This window comes from Penicillium vulpinum (genome assembly GCF_028829585.1).
Source record: "Penicillium vulpinum strain IBT 29486 chromosome Unknown utg000003l_segment0_segment0, whole genome shotgun sequence".
NCBI lineage: Eukaryota > Fungi > Ascomycota > Eurotiomycetes > Eurotiales > Aspergillaceae > Penicillium > Penicillium vulpinum.
The window spans coordinates 9,181,351-9,194,110 of NW_026643243.1; the positions used below are offsets into that span (position 1 = coordinate 9,181,351).

At 45.2% G+C, this 12,760-nt stretch overlaps 7 protein-coding genes across 7 annotated transcripts; 3 read left to right on the forward strand and 4 right to left on the reverse strand.

Moving 5' to 3' along the window:
* Positions 1-497: 497 nt before the first annotated feature.
* On the reverse strand, positions 498-2,158 carry N7479_008515 (SSH4 family protein; the record flags this gene model as incomplete). The annotated part of the gene is made up of 3 exons (XM_057256209.1): positions 498-1,285; positions 1,332-1,637; positions 1,684-2,158. 3 exons carry the CDS (start codon positions 2,156-2,158, stop codon positions 498-500), a joined length of 1,569 nt encoding a protein of 522 aa, XP_057110071.1.
* Positions 2,159-4,077: 1,919 nt separating this feature from the next.
* Positions 4,078-4,710, forward strand: N7479_008516 (Major facilitator superfamily domain general substrate transporter; the record flags this gene model as incomplete). Its single annotated transcript, XM_057256210.1, has 2 exons — positions 4,078-4,238; positions 4,362-4,710. 2 exons carry the CDS (start codon positions 4,078-4,080, stop codon positions 4,708-4,710), a joined length of 510 nt encoding a protein of 169 aa, XP_057110072.1.
* A 599-nt stretch (positions 4,711-5,309) lies between these two features.
* N7479_008517 (flavin-containing monooxygenase) lies at positions 5,310-7,210 on the reverse strand (the record flags this gene model as incomplete). The annotated part of the gene is made up of 6 exons (XM_057256211.1): positions 5,310-5,734; positions 5,782-5,798; positions 5,982-6,178; positions 6,227-6,447; positions 6,496-6,653; positions 6,705-7,210. The coding sequence occupies 6 exons, from the start codon at positions 7,208-7,210 to the stop codon at positions 5,310-5,312; spliced, it is 1,524 nt and encodes a 507-aa protein (XP_057110073.1).
* Positions 7,211-7,542: 332 nt separating this feature from the next.
* On the forward strand, positions 7,543-8,669 carry N7479_008518 (quinone oxidoreductase family protein; the record flags this gene model as incomplete). Its single annotated transcript, XM_057256212.1, has 2 exons — positions 7,543-8,359; positions 8,416-8,669. Coding segments are annotated over 2 exons (1,071 nt in total), but the record flags the coding sequence as incomplete, so codon positions are not given.
* A 192-nt stretch (positions 8,670-8,861) lies between these two features.
* Positions 8,862-9,301, reverse strand: N7479_008519 (Carboxymuconolactone decarboxylase; the record flags this gene model as incomplete). The annotated part of the gene is made up of 2 exons (XM_057256213.1): positions 8,862-9,158; positions 9,206-9,301. The coding sequence occupies 2 exons, from the start codon at positions 9,299-9,301 to the stop codon at positions 8,862-8,864; spliced, it is 393 nt and encodes a 130-aa protein (XP_057110075.1).
* Positions 9,302-9,923: 622 nt separating this feature from the next.
* N7479_008520 (Short-chain dehydrogenase/reductase SDR) lies at positions 9,924-10,987 on the forward strand (the record flags this gene model as incomplete). The annotated part of the gene is made up of 2 exons (XM_057256214.1): positions 9,924-10,571; positions 10,622-10,987. The coding sequence occupies 2 exons, from the start codon at positions 9,924-9,926 to the stop codon at positions 10,985-10,987; spliced, it is 1,014 nt and encodes a 337-aa protein (XP_057110076.1).
* Positions 10,988-11,137: 150 nt separating this feature from the next.
* N7479_008521 (N-acyl homoserine lactonase family protein) lies at positions 11,138-12,049 on the reverse strand (the record flags this gene model as incomplete). The annotated part of the gene is made up of 1 exon (XM_057256215.1): positions 11,138-12,049. The coding sequence occupies one exon, from the start codon at positions 12,047-12,049 to the stop codon at positions 11,138-11,140; it is 912 nt and encodes a 303-aa protein (XP_057110077.1).
* Positions 12,050-12,760: the final 711 nt, after the last annotated feature.

Genomic DNA, 12,760 nt, shown 5'->3' on the forward strand with positions numbered 1-12,760 from the left:
CAGATATGGAAAGATCTGATATTAGATCGAGTGTTGGAGTGTTTTTTTTTAAAAAAAAAAATGTGTGTTAGAGGTCTTTGAAGGTCTTTGAAGGTGTACTTTATAGTCGTAGATCTTCCAAGGTTGGAACTTCTAAGTGGACGATGACGTCCCTACGACCTCATTACACAATCCAGATGTCCGTGAGATAGTATTTTTCGAATGTGTCAAGTGTGTAGTTGATCGGTATCTGGACTGTCTATATATCTGCCGACCTAATTTCAAATATATAGAAGTTGAAAGAGGGTATGCGGTTTAAAAGGGCAAGGATAGCAAAAACAACTGTGCCCCATGAATTCATTGATTCAGGACACAAAGTCCATTCCAATACATAAAAAAATCTGGCTTCGCCAATTGCTATAACGCCTTCCGTTAGCCCGCTAAATAAAACGACAAAAAAATGATCAGACAAAGCCTCTCATGCGCGCCACGAGATATGTTCAGGTTTAGGGGTTTATTCAGGAGTGTCCTGAGTTGTGTTCATTTAGATCTCTTTCTACCACTGTTTGGTAGCTTGGTAGATATTGAGAATTGATCGAGTCATTTGATGGAGAGTTGTGGTCAGAAGCTCTTGGGAATTCAAGAGAGGCATCACTGCCCCTACGACTGCCGTCGGGACTAGAATACTCTGGGGGAGGGGCCTCTTGATTATCAGGAGCTGCTTCATCCGCATCGGCCAAAGCAAAACGACTGGACCCTTCGCCAGCATCTTCATGAGAAGGAATGTGGGTCAGCTGAGCAAGGGAAATGTCAGTTGGTGATCGAGAAGGACCTGGGCTGGGCGCCGGAGGAATCCTGACACTTGAGCCTGAGGCTGCGTAGTTTGAATTTTGGTAAACACGCTGGGAGATTTGAGCCGCACTCTCGCGGCCGGACTCAAGTAGAATGCTGCCTTGTTCGCTGCCATAGGGCGGGGGTGGGGCGAGGCTGCCAGTCATAGGGGCCAAGCCCCATTTCTTGACATTGCCCTCGATGAATACGAATCCCATTTGGCCAAAGTTCACGTGGATAGTGCAAGGTCCGTTAGCACCGATGGTGGGGAAGAGGTTTTGTGAGCGATAGTTGTGAGCCACGTCTTCTAATTTCTTGCCGTTGCGTGTGAAGAAGACGGTGCCAGATCGAGGTCGGTAGCCTACACCAACAACATCGCCCTGAAGTAGTGGAGGCCCGTATGGGGTGGGATTAAATGGTTGGTTGAGTCTGCGATGTCCCGTGGATTGGTAGGCAACAGAGGATTTATGAAAGCCTAGGTTGTTAGAATCTTGATGTACAAAAAAAAGGGTCTAACATACCAGGCATTCGGAACAGGGGGTATGGTTTCGTAGTCACACCGATGCCAATCATAGTCGAGTCAGGCTTATCGTATATCTTCGCCTCCCAGTAGTAGACATCATTTTGCTTGGGGATTGGTAGGTTGGTCTGTACACTGCACTCCGAGTCAAAGAACTCAATCTCTGTTCGTCCTTCCACAAAGCAATTTGCAATTTCCAGCTCTGGCTGGAATTCCCACGCAGATACGCCTTTTTCTTGGATCGCGAGGAACTGCGATAGGGATATGTCGGTTTGCACAGATTCGGGGGGGTTTCCTTGAACAAAAGCTGCGACCGTTAGTAAAGCGATCTTTAGGGTCACATGTAATCTCACCTTTCGCTCTCAAGTATTCCGATCGCGCTAAGTCATCCATTGACCCTAGAGCCGCTTCTTCCTCACGCGCAAAGGCTTGCTCGTCGTCGTATTCACCGGGCCTGCCGATGCGATCGAGCATAATCCGGCCCGGACGGGTATATTTGAAGAAGAAAAAGATCGCTAGAACGACAAATGCGACAGCAGCCGAGCCAAACGCGGACAAGATCCCAATCAAGATGCCTTTCCCGGTTGACCCGGTCGAGTTGCCACTGGTCAGCACAGGCTCCTGACGGAACTCCATCGACAAAGAGGAGAGCACATTTTGTAGATTCGCTTGGAGTTGGTGCTGTGAAAGTGATGGATCGTTTTGTACTGGTGGTGATGTTGAGGAGACAAAGCTAATCGGTGACGTCGTCGGATTGCCTATCATCGTTCTCAGGGTTGATGGTAGGCCTGCGAGCGCATCGGGGCTCGAAGCCTCAGGACCCTGCATCGTTCATGTGTCAAGTGAGAGTATAAAGAAACAGAAAAAGTCGGGAAATGTTGAGATGATGTGTAAAGAGTAGGGGGGTGTGTGTGAGTGAGAGAGAGATGGATGCCCAGGTGGATAAGTGGGCGGGTTATCTAAGAATCCAACGTTTCCGGTCCACAGGTCTTGGAGGACCTAGAGCCCTGTAGGAACAATGCAAGGCAATGTACAAATCTATTCCTGGATTCCAGGCTCCTAGAATATTTTGAATGCGATGTCTTTATAGAGGTTTTACTTCAGTAAGGAAGATATAACCCTGCCTAATATAACGGAGGCATCCCTGCTCAGTAAAAGCGGTTAGAAGGTCATGTGACCGCCACCTGCAATCAAACTTCCACAGGGCTCTCCTAAGGAGTTACATCAGAGCATTTAACGTATTTCACATGCGAGCTGGACACACAAGCGAGCTGGACACCCCACCCAAAACGTGTTAATTAATTCAACCCTTTATTCTTCAACCACCCACCATGCCACCAATACGCTCCCGAAGCTCTAAAAATTCAACAGAGCAAGAGGATATGATTTTACTAGCTATCCAGGCTTTTAAGAATCAAGAGATCAGCTCTATTCGTGAGGCAGCGCGCCGATTTAATATACCGAATTCAACGCTCTCCACCCGTCTCTATAGGGTACAAAACCGCGCGACTTCTCGCGCCAATTTATATAAATTGACAGAAATCGAAGAGGAATCTCTTTTAAAAAAATAGATTCTCTCTATAGATCTACGTGGAGCAGCCCCTCGGCCTTTACCGTTCGAGAAATAGCGAATCTTCTCCTTGAAAAGCGCGGAACTACTCCGGTTCTTTCGGTCGGCGAAAATTGGGTTACAAACTTCGTTAAAAGACGATCTCTTCTCTCCTACCGATTCTCGAAACGATATAACTACGAGCGTGCGAAATATAAAGAGCCTGAAATCATTAGGGAGTGGTTCAATTTGGTTCAAAAGACAATCCTTCAATATAGAATCGATCCTAACGATATCTATAACTTTGATAAGACTGGTTTCGCGATAGGATTGACTGTAACTGCGAAGGTTATTATAAGGAGTGAATACTATAGTCGGAGGCCGGTTTTACAACCTAGAAATCGTGAATAGGTGACGGTGGTTGAATATACGAATACTTCTGGCTGGGCCCTTTTTCCGTGTATGATTTGTGAAGGCAAAGTCTTTATTAAATCATGGTTTAACGGCCTCCCGGGGGATTGGCGCTTCGAAGTTAGTCCTAACAGTTAGACCTCTGATAAAATTGGACTTCGGTGGCTTAAGAAGCTCTTTATTCCTAGTACTTCGCGTACGAAGGGGCTTTTGATACTTAATAGTAGGCTGCGGCACGATCCACAATATCCGCAAACTGCGGATTTGGATATCAAACAATACTGTCGAATGATGGTGTTGACAGGTCATGTGATCTCCCAGTACTTAAGTCTTAGCATGCAGATAGTTTCTTCTCTTCTTTTCTCTCCTTACGCGCAATACAGAGATTTCCAGTTACCCCTACATCTTCATTGTAGTTACTGCATATCTCCCTCAGATGGAGTACTGGGATGACTTGATACCAGGAGCTTACTGTACAGAGCAAGTGGTAAAATGAGTGTGTATTTCAAAGAGTGCTAAGCAGCTCACTAAATAGCTCCTGAATGCCAAGAAGTGGCAGAAAGTGGGTCTACAAGTGGTTCATGGATATGCCAAGTGGACCAATGAAAATACGTTGCAGCAAAGGCGGTCATTTTGGCTGACACTTAATTTAGGTAAGTGGATTATTCCACAGTAAGAGTTTCACCAATAAGGAACAGGCACCTTCGTTCCTATCAACCTTTCAAACCTTAGGGTTTATAGCTGTCGTATATACGTGAGAATCTAGGGGATTCCTCAATCAGATAAAATGCACTGCAGAGCTGAAATCGGCTACTTAGTAGGATACCGAGCAAGCAATATCTGGAAAGTCTGGTTCCCGCGTACGAATAGCTACAAATACGTTCGTGACGCAACTTTTAATAAGAGCCTGAATTACAGGAAGCATCCCTCCGAGCCCCTAAAGATCCGGTAAGTCGAATACACCGAAGTTATCAGCGAGGATAAACTCGATACAGAACTTAAGTAAGCTTTCATCGTTGAATTCATGCTTCTGACTGGTGTTGGGATAATAATGATTGGTTGGGGTAACAGTACGGCCTACAACATGGTTGGAATATATTTCGCTGTTATTGGAAACAACTGTGCCATTCCAACTGTGTTGGCCTTCTTGTCAAACAATGTTGTTGGCTCGAGCAAAAGGCAAATTGCTGTTCCGCTTCAGACCAGCCTGGCCGCTATTGGGGGAATTTTTGGATCACTGGTGTTTTGGGAGCAGGACTATCCCGGATATCGCCCTGGGCTATACGCTTCTATTGCTTGCTTGGTGGTTTGCATCCTAATAACCCTGTTTATCACTGCATTCTTTCGCCGTGAGAACCAAGCCGCCGACAAAAAGGGGAAGATATTGGAAGGGCTTGAAGGCTATCGCTACACGCTTTGAGTAGGTAATTAGCACAGCTTTCAAGACAGACAACGTTTGGAATTGAACCCACGCTCAGTATAAGACGATAATACTAGACCTCTGTTCTTGAAAACCCAAGAGCTTCAGAAATCTGAATCATTTGGTTCAAAAAATATTCTTTAGGCTTATATCTTAAGATAACACTACCACGTCTTTTTTTTGTGCTCTTTCTAGATGCCATTGACCTTTCTAGTGTTATTGCTAAAATGATGGAAATGATTGGCCATAAAAATGCTGAATGAGGTTTTAGGCAAATGATATGTAAAGTCAGGGTGTGTGTGCAATATACAAAATGACTTTTCTATGTATCAACTTTGAAAAATGGATCTATATGATCTATATTCACTAGGTTGCCCGTGTTAATAACAATGGGTTTCAAGTCTGCGAAAAAACACTAACAAGGCTTGTAAGGTCTTCACGAGGCCTAATGGCTCAGTCCTTTGAGTTAGTATTTTTAAGAAACCCATGACAAGGGATTTCCCTAGAACAAGGGAAATTAAAAGGCTCATCAAAAGATGTAGAAATCAACTTCATTTCAGCCTAACAACCCCAAAATAGGAACTATACTAGAAATACAATCAAAGCATTTTGTCTGGTTCATCCAAGTACCATGTCGAGTTCATTCCCGGGGCCTCCAATGTAGAAAACCCATTACCCAAGTATTGGAATCTGTTTTTGGACCAGTGTGTAAATTCAAAGTCCTCTCCTCGGAAGCTCTGCAGCATGTGGAACCAATGAATACAACTTCCCGGGTGCAATGCTGTAACAGGGCCATCCTTTTCCCCGTTCTTGAACCAAGAACTACAGCTTCCTGCCCAAGCAGTTCGAGGCATAAAAGCTGCGATATGCTCGGCAAATTCGTCCACGACATCCTGCCTCGGAATTATCGATTTGATACCTTCTTCCTGGCACTTTCGAATGATCCGAGTGATGTATTTTCCCACGTGCTCGGTGATGGTCAGCACACTACCATGTCCGATAGGTGCGTTTGGTCCCAAAAACACTTTCAAAATTAGCCTTTAGGTTCACCTTCCCTAAAAATCTACTCACTGAAGTAGTTTGGCATGCTGGGCACTGCGAGCGACATGTAGCATGATGGCAGTCCTTGAGTCCATATGTCTTGGAGATTGCCCTTTCTCCCAATAATTGGAAATCGAGGACAAAATGAAACATTGAATCCACTATTGCATCAACTTCGATCATTTGCCCCTGGTCTGTTACGAGACCATTCTCATAGATTTCGGCAATACCATGCATGGGTCACGATTTGGACGTTGTCTTTGTGAAACGCATCCAAGTATGCCGAGCTTGGTGTAATACGTCGACATCCGAAAGGGAAATCAGGTACCAGCTTGCTGATAAGCTCCTGGTTGCCTTTTAAGGCTTGGGTCATATACTTGATCATATTTTCTTTCACAACATCCGCCAATGGAGATGAGGTAACAAGCTGCCTAGGGAATTAGTGCTAAACCTGACCAAAAGTAATTTCACTCACATAAGCAAACTTATTGTTAACCACCTCTTCTGTAGCTTTGATGAATTTGGTGTAAAATTCTTTGTCCGTCTCAAACTTGGTCATTTGACCTGATGTAAAACGATCTCCGTCAAGTTCTAGCTCTGACAGCACTTTGCCAGCTGTACTTTCAGCCATTCTGTCCACGCCCGCCAGGGCTACCCAGAGGGGCGATCGAACACAGTGAACAAGCGTTTCAACATCTGATTAAATAAGCGTTTGACCCTGTGAACAGTGACAAGACATTATACCTGGTTTCATAGCAGGTACAATTTGTACACCAGAAGACCCGTTTCCTATCACCGCCACACGCTTCCCTTTGTACGAAAAGTCCTCCTTCCAGTTTGCACTGTGGACTAGATCGCCTTTAAACGTGTGAAGACCCGAAATATCAGGCCACTTCCAGTTGCTGTATAACATATTAGCGCTTAGGGCTTATTGCTTTTGTTCAATGACTTACTTGGGAATCCCCAAGGCATCCAAAAGAAAGTGGGCCGAATCAGTCTTGACTGTGTCGGTGGTGAGGTTTCTCACACGAACTAGCCATAGGCCATCATCCTCGTTCCACTCTGCATGTTCGACCTGATGTTGCAACTTGATATTTAGGTCAAGATGTTCTCGAGTCGTCAAATCTTTGAAATAGCGGTGGATTTCTCCGGCTTCAGAGTAAAACTTGCTCCAGTGAGGGTTTGGCGCCCAGGAAAATTGGTAGTTATGGGAGGGAATATCGCATTGGCAACCGGGATATCTATTCTCGTACCAGGTGCCTCCAATATCCGGGTTCTTTTCGTAAACGACGGTTTCGGAGTTTGGGATACTGTTGCGAAGAGTGCGTATCATATTCAATCCACTCGCACCCGCTCCGATAATGATGATTTTCACATGATCAATAGATCCAAGAGGCTCTTCCGAAACAGTGTATGCATCATTGGCACTGTGTAATTCGCCGGCTGACTTGGACGCCATGATTTTGATGATATACCTAAAACAATCAAAAACAAGCTGATAGACAAGAGGTAACAGGTTTGCTGTTTTATATCTACAGTTAATACTTTAAGCTCATAGATCAACTAGAATTATCTTGTGATCTTACACGCTCGCTGTAGTCGGTAGATCCCCCGGATTTCGGCTCTCGCCTGGTTTGCGTCGCTGGGTTGAACTCGGCAGTCGGTACTGACCACAGTGCGACTCGGTCCAACTTCAGGTAAATTTTCACACACAGCCGAGGCACTCGTCCTTTTTGAGATTCTTCCAAGGGCATAAAGTCAGAGAGTTGAACTCATACAAACGCACATCAGCACATTACCTTCACTATGACGACCCCTACCCATATGAAGGCGACAGTTCTATCCAAGATTGGCGGACCTGACGGCTTCGAATTCTCAGATCGCGTACCTGTCCCTGAACTGAAAGATGGCTTCGTCATTGTCAGAAACACCTTTGCTAGCGTGAATTTCGCCGATGTGTATTTTCGGACTGGTGTCTACCCTAGCTCCCAAGACTCAAATTTGATCTTGGGCCAAGAGGCTTCTGGCTTTGTCGAAGCAGTACCAGAGAATAATCCATTTGGTATCCAAAAGGGCGATCGAGTAGTATGGATCTTTCAAGGCGGCTACGCACAGTACACAGCAGTTCCGATCACTCAAGTCATCAAGGTTCCATCTGGTATCGCGGATGAGGATGCAGCCGGAGTGTTCTTGGCGGGCATGACAGCGTTGACTTTGATTGACGAGGCTTTCACCGTGAAAGCTGGTGACAGTGTTCTTGTTCAGGCAGCTGCAGGAGGGGTAGGTCTTCTGCTTTGTCAAGCTCTTCGTGATCGGGGCGCATTGGTAATCGGAACTGCTGGAGGACGTGAGAAATGTGATCTGGCATTGCAGCACGGAGCGAGTCATATGATTGACTATCGGGAGGAGATGGACTGGCCTCAGAAGGTGCAGGAGTTGACAAACGGAGAAGGTGTTGATGTGGTAAGTCGAATTGTTCAAACTTCAGGCCAAGGGCCAGGGCTAAAAGCAAGCGCAAAGGTGTACGATGGCGTTGGGAAGGATACTTGGGAGGGCAGCCTTGCAGCAGTCAAGGTATTTGGAAAATTTGTGTTCATTGGCAATGCCAGTAAGTACAGCCAGGGCTCTGAGAAGCTATCTATTGATAACTAATGTTTTGTTCAGGTGGTCCAGTGCCCCTTTTTTCCCTCGATAGATTGACTGCGAAGAACATCTCTATCATGCGACCCACTTTGCGAAATTATATAAGTACAAGGGGGCGACTTGAGCGATATGGTAACAAGGCCCTTGATATGGTGAAGGCTGGAAAGTGGAAAGTCCAGAAGCATGGTCACTTCTATTCTTTAGAGGAAATAGAGCAGGCCCATAAAGACTTGGAAACCAGGGTTACCACCGGGAAAGTGTTAATTAGGGTTTAGCTTGAATACATAGCGCTTGATACAAACACATGAAGCTAATTTCACATTCTGATATATAGATATTAAATCCTAATAAGGGTTGGAAGGGGAATACCATCGAGTAAACCGTTGGGCTTAGGGTTACTGTCTCAGTAAAATAAGTGTTTATGAGAAATTGATTTTTAGGGGTTTTCAGTCATCTCCTTTCTCTATCTACATATTCTTTTGAGAGTTGACAACCTCACTCGCAATCGCAAGTGCATCTCTCCCAGCAGGAACACCACAATAGATCATAGCATGCCTGCAAGCTTCACAAATCTCTTCCTCTGATAAACCATTGTGAAGTCCTGCAGTGATATGAATACGCAACTCAGGGCCTCTGTTCAAAGCCGTGAGCATGGAAATATTCATTAATGATCGTTCGCGAAACTTCAAGCCGGGACGTGCGTAGCTCGAGAAGCAAACTTCAGCGATATACTCTTGACTCGCTTTGGCGAAGATGTCATTGCTCTAAATCTTTAGTTTAGTTTATTTTAGTAAGATTTTTCATAACTCACAGCATCCTTTCGTAGACTAGACAAAAGCTCCTCGCCAAGGAATTCCTTTGACATCTGGGCACCCAGGATCATTTTCTCAGAAGGAGTTTGCGCCATTGTGGTGTCCGTAGAAAGATTTGGGGTTGGACTGGACGTTTTGAGTTGAAACTGGAAGATTTGAGTTGGGACTGGTGTGAGAATCTAAAATAGTCCCATGATTACATTCTTTTATGCCTTTAAGGAATGGGATTCAATGTTCTATGATAAATCCCGAGGTCGAATAGCTACCGAATAGCGACGGTTCTCGGTGTATCGGCACAATACTTCAAACATGGAGTTCTTAGCCCTTTTTCTGATGCATAGTCTTATTAATCATGGCCATCATAAATCTTCTCTAGACTTCCTACTCTTGCGCTCTCACGACCTCATTAGACCAATATCAGTTCTTCATTCCCATGCTTGTAAACCGCGTCTCAGTGGCGAAGTATCTCACGATTTCTACATACCGATTGCCTTTGTATCATCCATCAGATTTTTCTTTTTGTTGAATCATCCTTCTCAGGTCCCTACATCTCCTTTCAGGACCCAGGCTTCCTCAATTTAGTGGGATATTGATTGCCGCACACTTTGCCGAACATTCGGCAAAGTTCATGATTGGCCTCTACCCCTCTTGCTTAGGTTAGATCAACTGTTTTTTTCTGCTCTCTGAATTATTTCTTCTTATACATATGTTGCAAACATGGTGGGCACAGTAATTATCACTGGTGCAACCGGCTCGCTCGCACTTGAAGCCGTGCAACAGCTTCTGTCATTACATCCCTCGTCGACCATTGTTGGCACTGTCCGAAATGCAACAAAATTCCCTAAGAGCCCATACTTACTTCGACTGGAAAAAATTAAGCACCAGCACCCTTCCAGCAAGCTCTTGATCAAAAGTGTGGATCTGAACTCTACTTTAGAAGTACGAGCATTCTCGAGCGAAATTGCTGGCCTGATAGAATCCAATGAACTTCCACCCATTTCCGCTATCATTTGCAATGCATTTACATGGTCGCTAGATGGTCAGCAGTTTTCCAAAGATATGTTGGAATCTACATTCCAAGTCAATCATCTTTCGCATTTCTTGTTGGTTCTCCTACTTCTACCGAGCATGGACCCCGAAACCGGTCGAGTGGTTATGCTTAGCTCCGAAGTTCACGATCCTGAGCATTCCAACGCGCTGGCAAAACTAGGCGCAGAACTTCCTCCTAGTGGAAATCTCGATGTATTGATCCATCCTGGTGCAGACGAGGCCGGAACAGAACATGATATGGGTTGGCAACGGTATGCAAACAGCAAACTAGCCAATGTCATGTTTATGCAGAGCTTGAACCAACGACTTCAACAGGTATGACCCTAAAATCCAAGCTGCAGAGGGTCACGCTAAACCTAAACCAGAATCCTAAATTCCGCAAGGTTACTGTGACTGCTATGGACCCAGGTGGCCTTGTCAACTCCCGGGCCCACATTGTTCAGCGTCCAATCACCCGTATTTTGTTTGGGCTATTATCGCTTTTACTTCCAGTAATCAAGCTTTTTACTTACAAGCTTCGGTCAAATTCAGAATCAGCCCGAGATGTTTTAGCGCTGGCTTTGGACCCTGAGTACGAATCAGTAAGGGGCCATTTCAATGGAAGGATGCCTGAACCCCCTGCCCGTATAAGCAAAGACGAGGCGAAATGTGAGGCTCTGTGGGAGGCTTGTTGGAACTGGGTTGATATGGAAGAAGGAGAGACATGTGTTCCTAAGACTCACCACCGTTAGGTAAAACGAATAGGATAGGCAAGAGCAAGATATTAATTATTAAGGCTCCTTGAGAAATTCAAAATATATATATATATATATATATATATACAAGTACACTACTTTCCTCATCCAAATGACACAATCTCGTACACGACATGAAACCTCAAATCACTCTTTCTCTCTTGGTCGGTAGACTACTCGCTCAGCAAGCAAGCGAGGTGTATTGACATCGTGACTGGGCAAGACAACCACATCAGTCTCTTTGGCAAATTTCTTGATCATCTTCAACGTTTGGTAAGCACGCATAGGGTCATCGTTGATCCCATCGGGTTCTTCCTTGTCCAAAAGGTCCAAGCTATATGTTGCATCCCCAGGGAGGAAGTATATGACTTGACTCTGTTCGTCTTCCCCATCGCCGTAAATCACCAAACTGATATGCCCGGGCACATGTCCCGACGTATCAACGATGGCAATTCTGCCATCCTCCGTTACAGGGTAAGACTGCTTCCAGGGTCCAAGTGGTCTGTCCTGCAGGTCTACAATCTTTGGAGAGAATTCCTTCGGCCAATGATTTGGTGTCGCTCCCTCCATGCTTGCAAAGAGAGGATGTTCCCCAAAAGCACCCCAGTGCTCACGACTGACGTATATCGGTAGATCTGGTGCTTCCGCGATCAGGTCCTCTAATCCACCCGCGTGGTCGTTGTGGAGGTGACTCAAGATCACGGCTTTGAGATCAGTCGCCTTGATACCGAGCTTGTGAAGTTGTTCAAGGACTCCGTCCTGACGCTCAATGGTGAACTCGCTTAGGAAGCCATTGAAGAGAGCGAGTCGTGGGAAATATCCAGTGTCGTTGCAGCATGGAGATTGTCCGGTGTCCATAAGGAAGAGACCCTCAGGGTGGCGAATGAGGAACACCCCGACTGGTAATGGCTCGGTCCATTGTTTGTCGCAAAGTGATCGCAGACGTCGAAAAATCGCAAATTTGCTTACTGGTTGCGAACGCATTGAGGGTCTAATGCGTACTGTTCCTGTTGTGAGGAATGTCAACTGGACACCACCAGGTTTCGGATTGGATGCCATATTATTTTTTTTCTTGCTGATAGTGCGTGAGCTGAAAGAGTTTTCTGAGATGGAGGATTGAGAATTCGAAATAGACAAAAAAAGTACATTACGTCTACTATATAGCCGAACATCGGCAAATCTGGAATTTAACCGTCAACTTTGCCGACACTACAAATATCGAGTTCATCCGTCGGGGGAATTAACCGTGGCTTATAAGATAAGTAGAAGATTGAAGCAGACCTATATCAGTCGATGGTGCTCTGGTTAAATAATTATAATTACAAAGAAGTTCGAATTTCGAATATTGACAGGCTAGCGAAGTCCGATTTTCCAGTTCAACCAGTTTGCCCTGAATACAAACCGGTTGTATAAAGCCTTCTAAACCTCACTTTTCTGATACATGTCAGAAAATTGACAGTGTGCCAAGTCATTGTATAAAGGCTTCTAAACCTGCTATATACCAATACCACTGCTATATACGGAGTATATGTAATCAAATTACTTAAAAATACAGAGAAAAAAATGCACAAATAATGCAAGTCACGAGGTGAAGGAATTCTGCTTACTAAAAAGGCCCGTGGGCAATGCCCACCCGCCCGTCCATGGGCGATGTCGCAGTCTAGTTAATACTGAAGAACGTGGACGTAGACGTGGACATAGAGGAGCAAAACGCGCGGCGGGGGAGGGGAGAGGGGGGGGGAAGTATACTGGATTTTTAGAGTAGATCAA